The sequence below is a fragment of the Chamaea fasciata genome, unplaced genomic scaffold (assembly GCF_029207755.1).
Source record: "Chamaea fasciata isolate MVZ Bird 193981 ecotype frontalis unplaced genomic scaffold, bChaFas1.0.hap1 SCAF_21, whole genome shotgun sequence".
In the NCBI taxonomy this organism is placed as follows: Eukaryota; Metazoa; Chordata; class Aves; order Passeriformes; family Sylviidae; genus Chamaea; species Chamaea fasciata.
The window spans coordinates 9785271-9804678 of record NW_027094106.1 but is presented as its reverse complement, the minus strand read 5'-3'; the positions used below and the strand labels follow the sequence as shown (position 1 = coordinate 9804678).

At 59.6% G+C, this 19408-nt stretch overlaps 1 protein-coding gene across 1 annotated transcript; it reads right to left on the bottom strand.

Annotated features, from left to right (window-relative positions):
* Positions 1-669: 669 nt before the first annotated feature.
* DUSP14 (dual specificity phosphatase 14) lies at positions 670-12315 on the bottom strand. The gene is made up of 3 exons (XM_066201765.1): positions 12169-12315; positions 4032-4111; positions 670-2719 (listed from the first exon to the last, which is right to left on the bottom strand). Exon 3 carries the CDS (start codon positions 2598-2600, stop codon positions 2004-2006), a length of 597 nt encoding a protein of 198 aa, XP_066057862.1. The 5' UTR covers positions 2601-2719; positions 4032-4111; positions 12169-12315; the 3' UTR covers positions 670-2003.
* Positions 12316-19408: the final 7093 nt, after the last annotated feature.

The following is a 19408-nucleotide window of genomic DNA, read 5'->3' as shown; positions in this document are numbered from 1 at the left end:
CACTGTAATAGAACCTCGAATGGGGATTTCAGGTGAATTCTTTGTTTCCTCATGTGCTTTATTAGGCAATTTCACTTTTTATAGGTCTAACTTTCCCTTGCGTTCAAAGTCAGCCTTTGGTGCCTTCTTGGCTGAACATCAGCGTCTCCTCTCCCCTCAGTCCTCGGGGGGACAATGTGTGTATAAAGTCTACAGAATAATTTAAAGTGGAGAATTTTTAACTTTTCATTTTTTTATACCAAAAACGTTGCTAAACCCTCCTTTGCCCATTTTTAGGTAAAGTTTAATTTTGGGAGCAGATTTCAGTTTTTAGCATTTTTTTTTCCCTTTAAAATGTCATGTGTTGGAACGCTTCCAGACCAGTGATTAATCTTGATTTTTCACTCTCAAGTTCCTCACTTCCCATTTCCCTGGCTGAAGTTTAACTCCTGATAAATTAGGGAGATTAATTTCCTGGGTCTGCCTGCCACTGGAACTGGGATCTAGCCACGGAACCTGAGCTGGGAGCAGCTGATGGCAAAACCTCCCCTTTATTTCTGCGGGGCAAAAACCTCATCAGGAAAAGCAGGAGAAAAGATCCCTCAGCCAGAATTGTCCAAAGGCACTGCTGGGCCTTAGGCTGCTGCTGGAGCTCCATTAGCACCGTTTGGAACAGGAAACCAACACATGTTCTGGTTTAATCTTTATTGATTTTTTTTTTTTCCCAAGTATAGAATCTCATTTAAATCAGACAGCGATCGCAGCGCTCTGCCTGCTCCTCCTCCAGAGGCAACAGAAACTCCGGTGCCTGCTCAGGAGCGGGGCTCTGCCGGGCTCCAGTCACGCTCCAAGGAACCAGTCCCTGCCCCTGGAGCCTCGGGAAGGCTTCTCCCAGGGCAGGGCTGCGGCTGGAGTCGCTCCTGGAACAGCCGGAGCCAGGCCAGGCTCTGTCACCCACCCCGGGGACAGAGAGGAGCAACCCGGGGATGCAGCATAACCTTGAGGACGGAATGGAGAGAAGCAGGAATGGGCTAAGGCAGGTCCCGAGCAGAGCAGGAGCCGAGGGACTGAGCGGATTCCCGGATTCCCCGGGGCTGGGCGGGCTGCTGGAATGTGGCACGGACAGCCCAGCTCCGGGCAGGGGCCACGCACATTCCTGAGCATCTCTTTGGCTGCCCGGGGGCTTCCACCCTCTCCTTCTGTCTTGAGCCACATCTGGACAAGATCTGTCAACTTTCCGCCCGCAGAACACGCCAGCATTTTCTGGTAGTTGAAGTGTATTCCAGGACTATTCCTGGCATGGAAGGAGTGAAAAAGGATCTTGTATTTATTTGATTTGAATTGCTCGATTTTTATTTTACTTGTGGCCGACACGGACTGATGCACTTTTTTTGGTTTTTTTTTTTTTTTCCCTTTTATTTTTCCCCCTAACTTTGAATATGATTAAGAGCTGACTAAAGATCTCAAACACTAATATACTGAGAGTCACTATGGATGTTAAGGAAAACACCAGCACCAGCACCACAGCCCCTGTATTCCTGCCTCCCCGGTGCTTGGAAAACCTGCTGTGGAGCAGGGCCTCGCTAGTGCTGCTCCTGAGCCACTACAGGGTTTTTTTTGCAAGGAAGCAAACAAGCTATAACAAAATATCCAGGCTACTGCTGCGGCAGGAAGCGCACTTGGGTCATCAACTCTGCCCAGTGCCTCTTAGGCCTTTCCTCGGAGGATCCTAATAAACTGACTAAAAAAAAAAAAAAAGAATAAAAGACGGAGGCTTTATGGAAGGAATAAACTTGTAATGAGACCTGGTTTTGCTAAATCAGAGATGTGGATGGGAAATCCCCATAGAGAAAAATGCTTCGAAGGGAATCGTTGGCCTTGCAGGTTAGTGAGGTGAGAATCGAGGTTCTGCTGTAGGGTAGAGAACCGAAAGTTGGCTGTAGAAGGAGAAGGGAATTGTCTCCAGTCTGGTCGACTCGGAACAGCGCGTCCCTTCTGTTGTGCTTCCCTTGTCTGCAGTCCCGTTAAATTCCCCAGTAAGGCATCAGGGGTCTCCTCTCTCTCTCGTAAACGTCTGGGATGATGCCATAGGGCGTCTGTACCATTTTAACCGAGGTCTTCCCAAAGAGCTTCCTCTCGTAGTCTATCAGCTGCCTCCAGAAGCCCACGTTGGGCCGGATCACGGGGCGCCGGGACTTGACCCAGTTGTAGGCCTCGAAGAGGGAGACCTTGTGGTACTTCATGAGGAAGGCGATGCAGAGCGTGGCCGACCTGCTGACGCCGGCGGCGCAGTGCACCAGCGTGGCCCCGTGCTTCCGCGCCACGCTGTGGATCTTGTCGGCCACGCTGTCGAAGTACAGCGAGATGGGGGCGTTGGGCATGTCGGCCAAAGGCACTTTGACGTACTCAAACTGGGGCCAGTTGAAGTTGGGGATCTCGATGGTGGCGTTGATGATGCAGGTGATGCCCCGGGACAGCAGCAGGTGGCGGTTGGAGGCGACGCTGCCCCGGCTCAGGTACAGCGAGGGCGTGATCTGGGCGATGCCCCCCAGGGCGCCGTCGGAGAGCATTCGCGGAGCCATCAGAGTTCTCGGCAGGGAGTTGTGGCTTCTGGAGGTCATGGAGGATTCCTGGCGCTCAGGCTTCCATTATGGGAAGAGATCCAACGGGATCTTCGGCCAAGGGAGGGATTGTCTGGCTTGGTGGTGGCAGGACAGAGAGAGCTCCCGCTGCTTAGTCACTGCAAAACACAAGCGAGGCCACATGAGCGGGGAGCTGGCCCTGATCCGTGTTTGTGCGAGGGAACAGGAAAGCCCAGCTCGCCCTGCTGTGGCCTGGCAAAGCTCCGTGGGGAATGTGGGGCTGGTTTCACAGTGCTCATTACCACTGTTCCTCAGGCACTGCCTGGACAGATAGGAACAAAAAAAAATCTTCCAGCCTAATTAGCTGCAATTACTCGCCAAGGGTTCACCTGTGGGCCTGGACAGCATCTCACCTGGACCAGCACCTGGAAGGTGAGCTACACCTTTTCCTTGCTCAAACACAACACCTTCACAGCTGGCCACAGTTCAAAGGGATGGTGAGGAACAGCAGATGCCAGCAATTTCCAGCACAGTGCCCTCTTCCCAGTGCCACCCTTCTCCTTTTTTAGGTGTAGGAAAGGCCCCACCAAGGCACATAAACAGAGAAAAGCCGCTCATTAGGAAAGGCGGTGAGTCACGTCCATCCCCATCAGTCATCAGCCCTCATGGAGGCAGGGGAAGTGTGGAAAGAGTGACCTGGTTATGTCAGGAGCTGAGAGTAAAACCCAAGAGCAGAGGCTGGGACAGGGGAGGCTCTGCTCCTGCCTCAATGCCTGACTAATGCTTGGCAGGGAGACACACGCTGCAGAGGCCTGGCGTCGCCCGCGGGGGTCCCTGCTCTGACTCCCTCTGCTCCTTTGGGGCACCTCCAAAGCCAGAGGATGAGCTCTGGAGTATCAATAATTTGGCAGTCTGTGTGTTCTCTGTTTGGGGAAGGACCACGGGAAAGGCTCCAGTCGGTGCAGGCCGGGGAGCCCCTGCCCAGGGACCTCTGAGCCCACCCTGGTGGCACTGGCAGAGCTGAGGGGACTTGGGGGATGCTCAGGGTCCCTCCAGCAATCCTTCATTATGTTAAGAGGGTCCTTTAAAGGGCTGTGGCTTCCCCAGCCCTCAGCTGTCTGCCCTCATGACATGCTCTGGGAAGCACTGGCAGATCCCAGCAGTGGCTGGCGGTGCTGCCAGTGGATTTTTTGCTCTGTGGTACAGAAACTTAATGAGCACAACGTGGCTCTTCCCTGCTGGCAGCTACTTGAGCAGCTCCTGAAGCTGTGGACCCAAAGCTGCAAAAAGTTCCTGCCCCAACAAGGTTTCTGCTGCAGCTACGAGTGCTCAGCTTCCCCCCACTGCAGTCGCCCAGCTGGAACAGCAAGGAAAGGTGTGGTTTTTTCAAAGGAATCAAGTTCTTTGAGCAGGGGAAAACCCTGCTCTCAGGCAGCTCTTACTGACAGTGCAAAGGATTGAGACACTTACACTTGGTAACAAAGTCCTGCTCTAAATCACGGGGTGGCACCTGGGGCTGGGATGGTTCATGGAGTGTGTCCAACGCCGAGCTGGGGAGAGAAAACAGCATGGATTTTACTGGGATCTGCACTGGACTCTAATTAGGTGGGTGTCCAAGAACTGGGAGGGAGGACCACAGCTTCCCCACAGAGAGACTGAGGACTCGGGGTGGCACTTGCTGCCAACACCGTAATGTCACCAATTCCTGCCAACATGGCACTCAAAGTCACGGCGAGCCCAGAGGAATGTGAGGCTGGCACACAAGTCATGGCTCAAAAAAATAGAAGTCATTTCAGTAATTAATTTGCTCTAATGTCTCCTTTAGCATCTGCCCATGCCCAGACAGCTGGGGCAGGTCTGTGTCCTTCTGACAATGCCCAAAGTCACCCACTGGGACCCCCTGTTCCCTGTGAGTGGGAAGGGGCAGAGCTGATGCCAGAGCCACAGCACCCGAAAAGCTGAGGATGGGGCCAACATCCCCTTCTTTTCCCAGAGGCCCCCAGAGTGGAGGGGAATCGCCTGGGAAACGCTGCTGGACCCGGGCAGAGCCAGAGCTGCTCCCGTCCCAAAGCAGCTGTGAGCAAGGCAGAGCCTCCAGCTGCTCCCGGGGGAGCCGGGGCACTCCTGAGGCGGTTGGGGAAGGGCTCTGCTGCTTTCCATAAAGTGGTTCCTGTTCGCAGGCAGGAACTTATCCGGGGATTTGCATGTGACAGGCTGGGCTCGCTCTGCAAACTCCGGGGCTGCTGCGCTGATGGCAAACACCTGCTCATCCCACCCCATTCCATCCCATCCCCTCCCCTGCCTGGGCAGGGACACCTTCCACTCTCCCTGGGTGCTCCAAGCCCTGTCCAGCCTGGCCTCGGACACCTCCAGGGATCCAGGGACAGCCACAGCTGCTCCCTCCAACCCCGACCTGCTCATCCCAGTTCCACCGACATCCCCCGGGGCTCGGAATGGCCGCCACAGCTCCCACCCAACCCAGAGCAGCTCTCAGCCAGAAGGAAGGAATATTTTGGAGAGAAGCTCATTGTTTAAGTGGGAGATGAGGCTGCTGGGGACAGCCACCAGGGCAGCGGGGCGGGTGCCCAACCCCTGCCGCGCTCGGCGGCGCTGGCAGCGGGAGCCGGCTGGGATGGCACCGACTGCGCCGCGCTGTCTCGGGCATGTGACAGAGCCACGCTGCTGCCCACACACACCAGGCTGAGCAGCTGCTGGCGTGCAGGGAGCTGCGAATGGAAGAGGCCTCGTCTGCCTGGGCTGCCAGCGGCTCCGGCGCCTTCGGCTGAGATCCCCCGGGCTTCATCTGTCCCCAGGGCCGCATCCCTCTGCCCGGCCCAAAGTCGCCTGTTCTGCTCCCGTGAAAGTCCCTTTGCCTTTCCCAGCACAGCCGCCTTATCCCAGCGCACCCCGCTGTCATCCAGCGCTGTTGCTCTTCATGCAGCCATTGCCGTCATTGTGCTGGGGCAGGGAAAGAGAAAAGGAATGAAAAGCCTCTTCCCAGCCGTTGTTGAGTGCAGAAAACAAAACAAAAAAAAAAAAGAAAAAAAAAATGAAGGAAATCGCTGAAGACAGAACAAAGCGCACACAGAGCCTGGCGTGGCTGTGCCTGGGAAGGCCGATGGCACAAGAGGCTCCTGGCAGGGCACAGGGAGGGGCACAGCTGCCCCTTCAGCCTCTGCACTGCCAGGGCACAACTCACGTGAAATAAAAACCCCACCTTTGCTCCCACTTCTCCTCGGTTGGGGTTTCTGAGTGACGGCGTTGGCTGGGGAGTCACACCAGCCCAGAGCCGGTGCCCCGGGGTGCTGGAGCCTGTCCTGGACCCAGAACCTTCCCTAAAGCAGCACTGGAATGCCTTCCAAAGGAGCTGGAATGTCACTGGGGTTTCCTGCAAAGGGCCGAGACTCCCAGAGGTGCAGATGGTCCTTCAGGAGAAGCCTGTGGGCCGGTAGCAACCAGCTGTTCCTGCCATCCCATCCTCCTTTTTCTGAGCTGACTCCAGTTAATGAATGAATTCATCTTGTAGCAGCCCTGACCAACAGTAAATCCCCTCCCAGACTGCGCCTTGGTCTTGCCCGTGGGGAGGGCTGGGGTGCCGGGGTGACAGAGGGACCCCGGGGTGGCAGAGGGACCCTGGTGCAGCGGGGGCAGGACGGGAGCAGCCTCCTCCCTCCCCGGCAGACTGGTGGGTTCTGCCATTTCCCTCCTCTGCATAATCAGGGGTGGGGGAAGCCAGTGGCTAATTACAGCCTGGAGAACACTGCGCTCTTCAAAGCCTCCAGGTCCTTTCCCAGCGCTCCTGGCCAGCACCATCCTCAGGTTTATGGCGAGGGGATACTTCTCCAGCACCCATCCAGCCTGGATCTCATCCTGCACCCTCCTCAGCTCTCAGGTGGGTCCTTCTGCTGAACCTCCAGGCTGAGATCCGTGCGTCCCCTGTCTCAGGAGGGGCAGCTGCCCGGCCCGGGGTAGCTGCTGCCATGGAAGGCTGGCTGTATCCCACCTGGGCTGGATCTCCTGGCCTCAGAGCAGCTCCTTTCCAGGTAAGAGGATTTCCAAAGCAGCGCAGCAATCCCAGTGCCGTGGCTGGTGTTTTGGTGATGCAGCCCCTTGGAAAGGTTGCTGCCGGCAATGCTCGTGGCTCTGCTCTTCCAAGTCTTGCAACAGCTGGAGTTTGTTTCTCTTGCTTTCATTCCTGGGAACGCAGTCCTGTTAACAAAGGCTGAAATTCCCATGGGAACGTACTGCTGGTTCCTGGGCCTCCTGAGAAAGACTTGAAAACACCTCTGGAAGCTCAAATGACAAACAGGGTGAGTGTGTGAGCTAAAGACTGTGATCTCCAGGACAGGAGGGAGAACTGGTTGGGCTCTAGACAATGAGTTGGCAAGTCTGAGCTTCTGCCTTCTTATTCTGGTGCTGCTGGGTGGCTTGCTCTGATTTTTGTTTGTTTGTTGTTTAACACAGCTCCTCTGCCTTGAGAGCAGAGGCTGTGGCTTGTCCCTGAGGGACTTGAGTGTCTGCTGGGTTGTGTGGCAGTAACACAACCATGGGGCTGGTACCTGGACAGGTGAGAGCTCCCCCAGGCCTCTCTCTCCCTCTGGACCGTGGGTTTAGTGCAGGCTGGACCTGGAGCAGAGACACTGAAGCCCCTGGTTTAACTCCCAGATCATCATCTGGGATTCGAAGCAGGTTTGTGGGCTGGGTGTGCAAAATGTCAGTACTGAGGCAAGGCTTCTCCCCCCTCCCAGGAGAGGAAAAGTTATTCATTTTGGAGATGACAAATGCTCTCTAATCCTGCAGTAAAGAGAAGAGTCAATATCGCAGGCGCTGAATGAACGAGCCTGCTCAGGGCTCTTCCCAGCCAGGCTGAACAGCAAATTGCTTCAGAAATGGTCCTGGAGAGTGGCATTTCAAATAAATTTCAGCAGAGAGCACGAACTGCAGCCATTCTCGGGTCAGGGCTTGCTTGTGCTGAGTCCGAGGGAGCCCAAAGCAGAGCCGGGAGGGGAGAGGATGTGTGGGAGCTGCCGGCTCCTCTTCCCAGCGCTCCTGCAGCCCTTTGCTCTGCCGGGGCTCTGCTCTCCTGCCTTTGCCTGTGCTCCCGGAGCCATTACAGGCTCCTCCCGGCTGGGTCAGGGCCATCAGCACATCCTCACGATGGAAAAAGGTCGAGTGTTTCGGGTTTGGAGTGGGGAAGGAAGGGGAGCAGGCGGGGTGATCTGGGCTGAGACAGAGGATGCTGTGACCAGCCCCTGATTGATTCTGCTGGCAGCCTGTGCCGGCCTCTCCGAGCAGGATGGGAGCTGTCAGATGTTAAATCAAGATAATAATCTGTCTGCCCGGAGCTCTGAGCAGCCCTGGCTGCTTGTGCAGCTCCCAGCACAGCCGGGTCCCTGCGCTTGCCAGAACACACCAGTAACTTCCCAGAGGATCCACAAAAAGGCGAATCATGCCCAAAACGCACAACAAGACACCATGCAAACCGTTCCAGGCTCTCCTGGGAAGCTCAACGACCCCACATCAAGCTGTTTAACCCACAAGCGCAGAGTCCTGGCTCCCAGAGCCGAGGCAGCTCCCCGGGCTGCAGGGCTGGCCATCCCTCAGGAGCCTGTCCCAGCCTGCTGCCTTCAGTGGGGTGACAGCTGGCACTGCTGTGTCACGGCCCTGTCCCTCCCGCTGGCACCAGTGGGGTGCCCGGCGCCCTGGGTGAGGCCAGGGCTTGGCAAGGCTCACCCTCGCTGCACAGCCAGGCTCAGCCCACATGGCAGCACCGAGCCTGGGGCTGGCACCAGGCTAAGGGCGGCGACTCTAACCCAGCTGAGCGGTGTCTGAGTGCTCTGCCAGCCAAAGGCTCACTCCCCCACGGCCATTCTCCCGGCAGGAAAAAACGGGTGGCGAGGTTTGTGCAAGGATCCCTCTGAGGATGCCACTCGTCCCCCTGGGCAGGGTCCCAGGCTGGCGGGCAGGGCGGCAGCTCGGCTGCCTCTCCGTTCCCACCGCCGCCAGCTCCTGTGCCAGCGGGGCTGCCCACGGCCACGCCGTGATCCTGCCACGCTGTGAGCCCGCCATGCAGCCACCCCCTCCACAGCAGGAGCAGGCACTGCTCCCTCTCCAGCTGGCAGCTGGATCCTGCCAGCTGCCAGAGCCAAACCTCTGGCCACAGGGAGAGCTCCGGGCCGCGGCGACGGAGCGAGACGGGCGGCGGGCGCAACCTGGGGCGCGCTGGTATTTATAAATCCTTGCTCTGCTCCGAGGACAAGCCTCCCTCGGCAGGCAGCAGGAGGATTTGATGCAAGAAAAACAAACCATCTTTCTGTTAAAACGCCACGTCTGTGCTTTCCGAGCCACGGGCTCTGCACGCCACGCTCTGCGTGCTGCTCGCTGAGAGCACGGGGCTCTCCCCCAGCACGGAGCCGCCTGCATCCTTGCTCAAAAACTCCTGGTAGGTGCATGAAACGCTTTAAAAACCAGAACCAAGCTCTGAGGAGGCACGAACGGAATCCAACAGTTGTGTGCAGCATCGGTTCCCTACTCGGCTGAGCACCGAGGGCTGTTTTCCAGCCCCGGGTGGAGATACCGCCTCTTCTGGAGCACTACAGATTATTCCAGCGCCAGCTGATGGCATCTGGATTGCAGGTGGAGTTTAGGAAAGCTCCATCCCTTGCTCCCTGTGTCCAAGTGTGACCCTTGGGGACGTGGATGGAGAGCAGGGGGGGCACATTCAGGGAGCAGACCCACGCCTGGCTCCGGCTCCCGGGGTGCTGCAAGATGGAGCCTTGTTTTTTCCGGAGCCGTGCCCTGCGCAGTCACAGCTGACAGGAGGGACACAATCTCTTCCCTGTTAGCAGAACAAAACACAGGGACCTGGTGTGTTTGCTCGTGTGCGACCCTGCCGGGCCCAGGGCTGTGCCTGCTGCTCCTGGGGCTCTGCCCCAGCCCACCCCAGAGCCCGTAAAATTGAAGGCAGCTGCAAATTCACTGCGACGTGACCTGGAAACGGGCCGGTGCCTCGGCGCTGGCCTCACCCGGGCCTCTTCCAGGGGCACTGCCAACTGCTGCGTGCTCTCAGCTGCCTGGCTTCTCAGGGGGTCTCAAAGCTGGCACCCTGATGGTGACACATTCCCCTCGGTGGGAATTCCCGGCGGGCAGGGGCTGCCCACGCTCTCCCCACGCTTCCCAAGGCCAGGCAGGGGCTGGCCGGAGAGGGGTGGGAGCAGAGGGATGTGCCCGCAGCAGCTGTAGGGAATGAGGTCACCTCTGAGCACATCCGTGGGGTTGTGTAGGGTGACAGGAAGCCAGGCCAATTTTAATCGGTCAGGGGGAAATGGAGTTTGTGCGTGGAGCTTCCCCCGTGAGCAGCGGCGTGGGGCCAGCGCCCCTCAGCTCCCAGGAGCTCGCTCTGGCTGCTCCAGGCTGGGGGGAATTCCCTGCAAATTCACATTTCCTCCACTCCTGCCCTCGAAGGGAGGGACCTGCAGACCCTCCCTACACTGCAGGGTGGGATGGTGAAAATAAATGAGAATTAATTCTCATTAGCCTGGGAACCCTGACCCACCTGGCCTTGGGGTGACTGTGGCGGCACCTGTTGATCCTTCCTGCTGGGAACCCCAAACCTGCCTGATGATTATCATTTTATACTATTTTTAAAGCAGGGGGGGTAGCTGTGTGAGCCGAGCCCACGCACTGCCTGCACTACAGGTGCCCCGGGAAGGGTGGGCAGTGCCTTTGCCTCCCAGTTCCTGGCTTTATTCCCAAGCATCCAGCGAGCTGGGGCTCCTGTTCAGAGATTCCTCAGCTATTTCCAAACGCCAGAGCCTTCTCTGCTAGATGTTTCCCTTCACAGAGTGTCCTTTTTGAAGCCATAAATGGGTGTGTGTGCGCTGAGGGTTGTGTACCTGGAGAGGAGGGGCTGGGAGAAGCTCCCGTGCCTGGTTTGAGGTGTTACCCCACTCTCCTAGGGAAAACCACCTTGGAAGGAAAGTCCTGCAGTGGTGGCAGGAAGCCTGGAAGGCTTCTCTGGTGAACAGCCTTTGGCAGATAGCTCTGGTGGGGTCAGTGTGTGGTGCTCCCAGGCCCCACTGCCCTGCCCAGGTGCCTTTTCCCCACTCCTCATTCCCAGCCTCTTCCTGCACGCCCAGGGGAGCAGGTGGCCGGTTCCCTGGGACAAAGCTGGCTCTGGCTCCCAGAACAGAGACCTGAGACTTTTTTTGCATCCCTTTCCTCCCTCCCATGGAGCCTGGCTCAGGCAGATCTCCCCCCACACCCTGTACGTCTCTAACACTAGAGCAGCATGAGCTCTCTGGCTTTCCAGCCCCGAGATTCCAGCTGGGATCAGGTATTGAATTAAGCCATGCAAATTTCCATCTTGCCCTGACCAACGGGGAAGCAGTGCCAGAGCCCAGAGCAGACCCCGCAGCGCAGAGAGGGCTCGGGTGAAATCCCCGGGATTTCACCTTTGTTCCTGGAGGAAACCGGGACGTCTGTGGCCCTGTCCAGGACCCAGGCGAGCCCTCGGGGGCAGGAAGGACAAGGCAGAGCCGCACGTTCACACCTTCCAGGCATAAATCGACTAAAACCTGCTGCATTACCGCTCCCCTGACGTTCACAAGGGTCACGTCAGCCAAGTCGTGGCAGCAGATCTCTCTGCCAGCGGGGAACAGCACGTGTCCCCCAAATCAGGGATCCTTCCTTCTCATCCCCTGGGAACCAGAGTGCCACAGAGCCCGTCCCAAGCTCCGGGAACACAGCAAACACCGAGGGTTGCAGCGAGGCCTGGGGGGGGGAATCCACTCCCTGCCAGAGCAGGGGCAGCTGATCCGGTGTATCGTAAGGGAAAACAGTGTTTTGTCAGTGCTAATCCTCCACCATTCCCGAGGCAGGGGCATTAGGGATAAACTGAACTTGCAACATGATACTAGGGCATCTGCCAGCCCTCAAACCTCGAGAATAAAAGGTTCATTTGCTGCCCAGTCGAACAGGTTATAATCCTGCCCCATCTCCCTACAGCCAAATGCCACTCATTGATTACTGGTGTTGCTCAAAGCAGCTTGCTCCGGAGCTGAGTCAAGGGCCGTGCACGCAAGCCGGGCTGGATGCGAGGCCGGGGCAGCCGCCGGGGTCTGGGGGCACCGGGGCGCCCCGGGAGCTGGGGCTGCGCAGGGCAGGAGCCGGGGACGGGCGCCGACGGCAGGATCCAGGGATGGAGCCCGGCTCCAGCACAGCCCGCCGTGGGGCTGGCTCCACGTCGAGGAGCTCCCGGAGCCGTGCCCGTGGCCGCTCCGGTGCGGCTCTCCCGGCTGCCCCTCGCTCTCCCGCCGGGCTCAGAGCAGCGGCCACCGCGTTCTCTGCCGCGTCCCGCTCCTCCGGGCAGCGCCGCCGCCGCCGCCCCGTCCCGCCGGGCGCCCGGCCGCCGTCCCACGGCACAGCCCCGCTACCCCGAGCCCGCCGGGGATCGCAACCCGCCCGGGTCCCGTCCCCGCCCGCCGGGGCCCCTCCGGAGGGCACCGTACCCGAGCGGGGCGGGTCGGGGACGGCGACCACCGCGGGGGCCCCCTCAGCCCTCACGCCCCGGATCCCCCCCGCCCAGCCCAGCCCGGCCCGTCCCTACCATGGCTCCCGGGCGGCAGCTCCGCGCTCCCTCGCGGCCGTGGCGGCGGCGGGCCGGGACTTTTATCGTGCTCGGCCGGCTCCGTCTCGGCGGTGCCACCTGACCGCGGCTGCCGGGGCCGCCCCCGCCCGCAGAGCCGCCGTTACCAGGCTACGGGGGGCGGCCCGGCCCGGCCCGGCCCCCGGGCGGGGGCTCCGGGAGACCGGCCCCGCTTAAAGGCGCCGCCGCCGCCCGGCCCGCCGCGCCTGTGGGGAGCGGAGCCGCGGTGGGGACGGCGGGGACACTGTGGGGATAGGAAAAAGGGGACCCGCAGCGGGGACAGGATGGGGTCCCTGTGGGGATGGGATGTGTCGGATCGGTGAAGGGACAGGGCAGGGAGAGGTGGTCCCTGTGGGCACAGGGTCCCAGCGAAGACGGGACAGCGTGTGGGGATGTGGCAGGGCCCAGGGCATCCCTTGTGAGGGATGGGACATGCCATGTCCCCGTGGGGACCCTGCCGGAGTGTGTGGGGACAAGATGGGGTCCCTTAGGGGTGGGGATGTGCCAGAGTCCCTCGGTTCTGTGGGTGCTCATTGGGCCAGCACTGAGGGAGACAAAGAGGAACCTGGTTTTTGTGACTCAGGACATCCCAAGCCACATCTCCTCCCCACGCTGGGAGCACAGTGAAGGAAGGGCAGGTGGTCCTGAGGCTCCCGGGGCTTCTTGTGCCATCACCCTGGGGGCCAGGCTGGAGCCTTGCCCAGGGCAGGGGGGCTCCGCTCCGTGTGGAGGGATGCCATGGGCTGGGGTCCCCACGGAGGGATGCCATGGGCTGGGATCCCCACGGAGGGATGCCATGGGCTGGGATCCCCAGGGAGGGATGCCATGGGCTGGGATCCCCAGGGAGGGATGCCATGGGCTGGGATCCCCACGGAGGGATGGCATGGCCTGGGATCCCCAGGGAGGGATGCCATGGGCTGGGATCCCCACGGAGGGATGGCATGGCCTGGGATCCCCAGGGAGGGATGGCATGGCCTGGGATCCCCAGGGAGGATGCCATGGGCTGGGATCCCCAGGGAGGGATGGCATGGGCTGGGATCCCCAGGGAGGATGCCATGGGCTGGGATCCCCAGGGAGGGATGGCATGGGCTGGGATCCCCAGGGAGGATGCCATGGGCTGGGATCCCCAAGGAGGGATGCCATGGGCTGGGATCCCCACGGAGGGATGCCATGGCCTGGGATCCCCACGGAGGGATGCCATGGGCTGGGGTCCCCACGGAGGGATGCCATGGGCTGAGATCCCCACGGAGGGATGGCATGGGCTGGGATCCCCAGGGAGGATGCCATGGGCTGGGATCCCCAGGGAGGGATGGCATGGGCTGGGATCCCCAGGGAGGATGCCATGGGCTGGGATCCCCAAGGAGGGATGCCATGGGCTGGGATCCCCACGGAGGGATGCCATGGCCTGGGATCCCCACGGAGGGATGCCATGGGCTGGGGTCCCCACGGAGGGATGCCATGGGCTGAGATCCCCACGGAGGGATGGCATGGGCTGGGATCCCCAGGGAGGATGCCATGGGCTGGGATCCCCAAGGAGGGATGCCATGGGCTGGGATCCCCAAGGAGGGATGCCATGGGCTGGGATCCCCAGGGAGGGATGCCATGGGCTGGGATCCCCAGGGAGGATGCCATGGGCTGGATCCCCAGGGAGGGATGCCATGGGCTGGGAATCCCAAGGAGGGATGCCATGGTTTAGGGGATCCACACAGCAAAGGGAGCTTGTCTTTAGCTGCTAAACTGTGGGATTAAGGGGAAGGCTCTGCTCCCACCACCTGACCACCATGGCAGGGACGGGACAAGGCTGGCACTGGCATCGGAGGAGGAGGAGGTGGGAGGAGGAGGAGGAGGGGGAGGAGGAGGAGGGCAGCCTCTGCCTTAACCCCGCGGCTGCTGGAGCGAAGCGTGGCCACCCCAGCCCGCTTTTGTTCGCTTTCTGGTTTTGTTGTCGCACGCTCCGACCGAAATAGCCCAAATCCCTCATAGGAAGCTTCCCCCAGCCCGAGCCCTCGGCTGGTATCTCGCTCGGGCAGGTTTCATGACTCAGCAGCCCAGATGGAGCCGTCCCTCACAGCCCTCAGCTCCAAATCTGTTTATTGCTCCAGAGGCTGTTTTTTCCAAGAACCTCGCTGCTTTATAACAGCCAGAGCTCTCCCTTAAAACCCTGCCTCTCCAGCGAGGGCTCGCGTCACGCTCAGCGCGGAGGTGGGCGAGGAACAAAAATAGACAAATTAAGAAAACCTCAAAAGGCCAAAAAACGAAAATGTGAGGGTTTTGGCTCCCCGAGCTCAAGGTTTGCTTTGCCTCCACGTTGCATCAGTTCTGCTGCCTTCCTTGGAGCTACACCGTCTCAGGGGCAGAGACGAGTCCCCGGGTGACCACGAGTGTGTGAGAAGCTGAGAGACAGCTGAGCCCCCGGGGTGTCCCCTGGGCTGGGGTCCCTGGGCTGGGGGCTCGGAGCCCTGGCAGGGTGTTCATTGCCCCGGGGTGGTGTTTATTGGGCACCGGCAGCATAGGGAGAGGCGAGGATGGGTTTTGAGTGGCGGCCTGTGGGATTCCCTCCGCAAGCATCTAAACCCCTCACTCCCCCTCACCACCACCGAATGACGGAAAGACTCTAGCACTGCTCATCCCGTGCAGTTTTTAACTACTCACACAATTAAAGGTGTCTTTAATGCTGGTACAACTTGTGCTTCTAACCCTCACCCTGCTGGGAGCTTTATGCGTGTTTGGTGAGGGACAGAGGGTGCAAAGAGGGGAAACCCGGGAGGCCTTTGACCCAGGGACACAGCAGGGAACAAAGCTAAAAGGGAATATCAGTCCTTACCCCACTCAACCCTGGCCAGGGGTTCACTCACGGGAGCTGGGGGAGCTCGGTGGGCGGCTGGGGCTGCTGAAGGCTGGTGTCCTGCCAAGCCCCCTCCTGCCAAGTGCTGTTTTGTCCAGGATGGGTGTCTGAGGGACAGGTGGGACTGTGAGGGCTTGCTCCTGAGCACAGGGGAGGTGTCAGGCACTGGGTGCTTTCTGGGACAGCTGCACACTCTCTGCCCTGGCATGGGGGGGACAGCTGGGCCTCTGTGGGACCCCCAGCCCTGGGAAGGCAGCCTGAGCTCCCACCCGTACAGCCCGGGGGTTGTGGGGCAGCAGCAGCTCTCCTCTAAGGCAGACACTGTGTTGTGGATAGATTTTCCCCCTTCCCATAGGAACTGTGCATCTCTTGGAAAAGTTCTGAAGACTGTGTAGGGACAAGATGCTTGAAGTGGTGACTGATGACACCCTGTGCTGCTTTGGAAGGATCAGGACTTGGACTCTGATCCTTGTGGGTTGTGATATTCTGTGATTCTGTGAACGCACCTTACCCAGCCCAGCCTGGCAGGTGCCCGCTGGCTGTGCTGGGCTGAGCACGGGCACATTCCCCAAGGGTGTGCCTGACCACGGGCCATTAGCTGGTCATTAGGGCTATTATCTTAATCACGGGTGTTCCCCTGATCTGGCTGGGGTGTGCTCAGGGTCACGCAGGCCTGCTGAGAGGGGAGCAGGTGCTGCCTTCTGCAGTCACCATCCATCCATCCATCCCTCCATCCATCCATCCATCCATCCATCCATCCATCCATCCGTCCATCCATCCGTCCATCCATCCCTCCATCCATCCCTCCATCCCTTCATCCCTCCATCCCTCCATCCATCCATCCATCCATCCATCCATCCATCCATCCATCCATCCATCCATCCATCCGTCCCTCCATCCATCCATCCATCCATCCATCCATCCATCCATCCATCCCTCCTTCCATCCATCCCTCCATCCCCTCCAGTTTCCATGGCTACACCAGAGTTTACTCTTCCCTGCCATCAGGGAGGCCAGGGGAGGCAGAGAAGGATCTTCTGGGGATAAATCCCAGCTCGGGCCATCGGCCGCCTGGCGCTCGATGCGAGGTGACAGCGCGGAGCAGACGCTGGGGCTGCGGCTCCTTCATGGGAGAGAACAAAACCCGAGCCTGGGTCACCACGTGGGGCTTCGGTGGCTGAATGTGGGTCAGCAGTGGCCTCGCTGAGGAGGCAGGAATGTCACAGCTCCACAAGGATGCCGAGCACAGCAGGGGTTTGTTCGCTTTGCAGCGGCACAAGGAGCAGAAAGGGAGAGTGTTCCAATCCGAGCTCCCTGGGCAGGAGGATTTTGGCTGAGGGGCTCCCAGGATGTGGCCATGAGGGTGTGACCCTTTCCAAATCCGCGGGGTGCTCTGATGTGTGGGGCCAGTGGGTGAAATGGGAAGTGTTTCCACAGCCCGGGTGTGTGGGGCTGTGGGGAGCCACACATGTGCCACAAGCTTAGTCACCACCGGGGCAATCCCTGTGCCCTGCCCTGCATGCCAGGATCCCTGCCTGCTCCTGGCCACCCCGCTGCCCCATGGAGGAAAGTGCTGTCCCCCAAGGCCAGTTTTCCTTCTGATGGACTCTGGGTGACCGTGGGCTCGACAGGGTCAGGAGGAGCAGCTCTGCTGTTTGTGTTTGTTGCATTTAGGGTCCCCTTTTTGCATTGGCTGCCCCTTCTTCAGGCAGAGGGATGCCGTGTAGTGCAGGGACTCCACGGTGCGGGCTGTGTTTTGGCAGCTCCCTCGGTGACACGCTGGGCACAGAGGGGTGCCAGGGTGCTGCTTTGTCCCGGGAGGGTGGGGTGAGTTTCACCCTGTGCTCACCTGCTGAGTCAGGGGCTGAGCAGCCACGTGAGCCGGGCCCTGCGTGCCTCCAGCCCGGCCGGGGATGCTCCTTTTCCAGCCCTGACCCCTCTCTCCACAGCCCAGGGCCAGGCTCTGTGGCCAGGCTGGGCAATGAGGGCTGGAGCACCGACATGGCCTGGCAGCTCAGCCTCCCCAGGGCACTGCTGCTCCCTCCCCATCCCGCCCTGCACATCACCACCACCTGCCTCCTGGGCAGCTGAGCTGGGGCTGGCCCATCCCAGGGACCCCAGACATCCCCTGGGAGCTGGGCCTGGAGGGTGCCCTGGCAGTGCCGGCCCCTCCAGCACTGCGTGAGGTGCTCTGAGCTCCCATCCGTCCCCATTTCACTCCCACTGAGGAGTGCTGGCGCCCGGTTCATAAAGCACTGACTGTCCAGACAGGCTTTGCAAAAGAAATGAGATGTTGGTGATTGTACAGGGAGCTCAGGAGATGCCAGGGTGCATTCCCTGGAGAAAAGGGTGCTCACAATCCTTGCTTGTGGCCATGGAGAGCCTGCGGTGGGGCAGGCATTGCCCCAACAGCTCCCACTCCATGAGACCCCAAAATGCTGGACACCTGTGTAGTCTGAGCTGCTGCTTGACCCCGTCTCTGTGTTCCCCGTGCTCTTCCTTCTCCTTGCTGGGTTCCCACATGGTCCCGACCCAGCTCTGCCAGGTGTGACAATGGCTGGGATGGATGAGTGGCCTGGCCGTGGCTCCCCTGTGGAGGTGTGCTCACCTGCCTGGGCAGCAGCCAGGTGGGGAGAGGCCCCGTGGGCTGGGGGCTGCAGGAATCCGTGTGCCTGGTGCTGCCGAGGGGCTCACTCCCAGCTCTGTCCATCGGCTGCAGGCACAGGGAGGGCTGCGGGAACGTGCCCGCTTTGCCTGTGCCACTGCATGCTCTTTCTCCCCAGTCACTAATAAATCCATGCTGGCTTTGCCTGGGAGGTCACCGAGCCAGTTTGCTGAAGGCCAGAGATCACCATGGGGCATCACCGCGTGGTTTGGATTTTCCCCTTTTCCCTTCTCCCCACGATGGCAGCCTGGGCTTTCTCTACCCACGGCTCAAAAAAGCTGCTCCTCCAGCGCGGCGTTTTCTCCCAAGGAGGCGGTTTAGGTTTCACGGGCCCCTCCTGACTGGAATTTGAGCAGGCACTAAAAGTAGGGCTCCTTGTGTGCCGTCCTTATCGGCGTTATCTGCTCCGGGGGGAGCAGGAGCCGGTGCTGGGGCGGGAGGAGCCCCCGGGCTCTGCTGCCGGCAGCCGCCACCTCCCGGGCTGAGTCACCCGCGGGCCCGGTGCGTTCGCTGCTGGGGTGACGGCAGCTGTGAGTCCCAAAAAAAACCCCCCAGCGCTGATGCTTTAATGACAGGCGGATAACACAGCCCCGGGAAGACTCATTCCGCGCATAGCTCACTCGGGGCCGTGACTAAGCCCGCGCTGGGCTGGAGCAGCCGCAGCCTCCCCGCGTCCCCCCGGCCCCGCTGGCACCAATTCTGCGGGTCCCAAAGCGCCCGTCTCCCACCTGCTCTGTTCGTTCCATATTTAATGCTTCGTGCCCAGCTGAGTCTGTAATTAAGGATCTGCATCCCCCAGCCGTGAGCCCGGAGTGCAGCGAGGGCTGGCGTTCCCAAGCCCCCAAATCCAACCCCAGCTGATCCCAGGATGGCTCCAGGGCACTCCTCTACTGCCCTTGGCTGCAAGTCACCCCAAAGGCCGGGCAAAAGAAAGGCAGTTCGGCTGTTTAATGTTGGAAGACACGTGGGAAAAGCATTCCCAAGGTTTTACAGCTTACTGTGCCCTTCCCCTTGGCATTCCCAGTCTCAATTTCGAGACTTTAATCTTCAACACGTCGTTTATTACTGCTGCTTTTCTTTAAATAGTAATATTTGCTAGGAAATGCAGTGGCCACGTCCCTACAGCCACTGCTGGGTGTTTATCTCCTCTCTCCTGGTGAGGAGCTGATGGATATAGATCCAGGCAGCTGTGTGACCTTTACAGTCTCACTCCGAGTCCAGGGATGCGGATGTAAGATTGTTTCAAGTCATTTTGATTTTATTACAAACCAAAATACTTCACATTCAATGGCACCACAGGTCCACAGGATAATTACTCTTGGGGAACAAACAACAACTCAAATCTGAACACCTTGGATAGTGCAGCTGTAGCTCAGTTAGGCTCTTCCACAGGATCCCAAACTCGGGAGCATCCACCACCCCTCCTGCTTTGGCTCCCAGGTTTCCTGTGGGACATTATTCCAGCATTACACCTTAGCAGGAAGCTGCCTGACAAACAATTTACTGTTCAATGAACACACAAGCTGCATCTGCAGAGAAGCATCTTCGTCCTCCAGCTGATTGCCACATCCAAAGGTTTGGTGCTGAAGCTCAGCTGATGTGATGGGGGTTGTGTTTGAGCAGTTACTTGTGGCACCTCCTCAGGCACATCCCTGGTAACGCTGAGGGAATAAAACCCCACAAACGGGAGC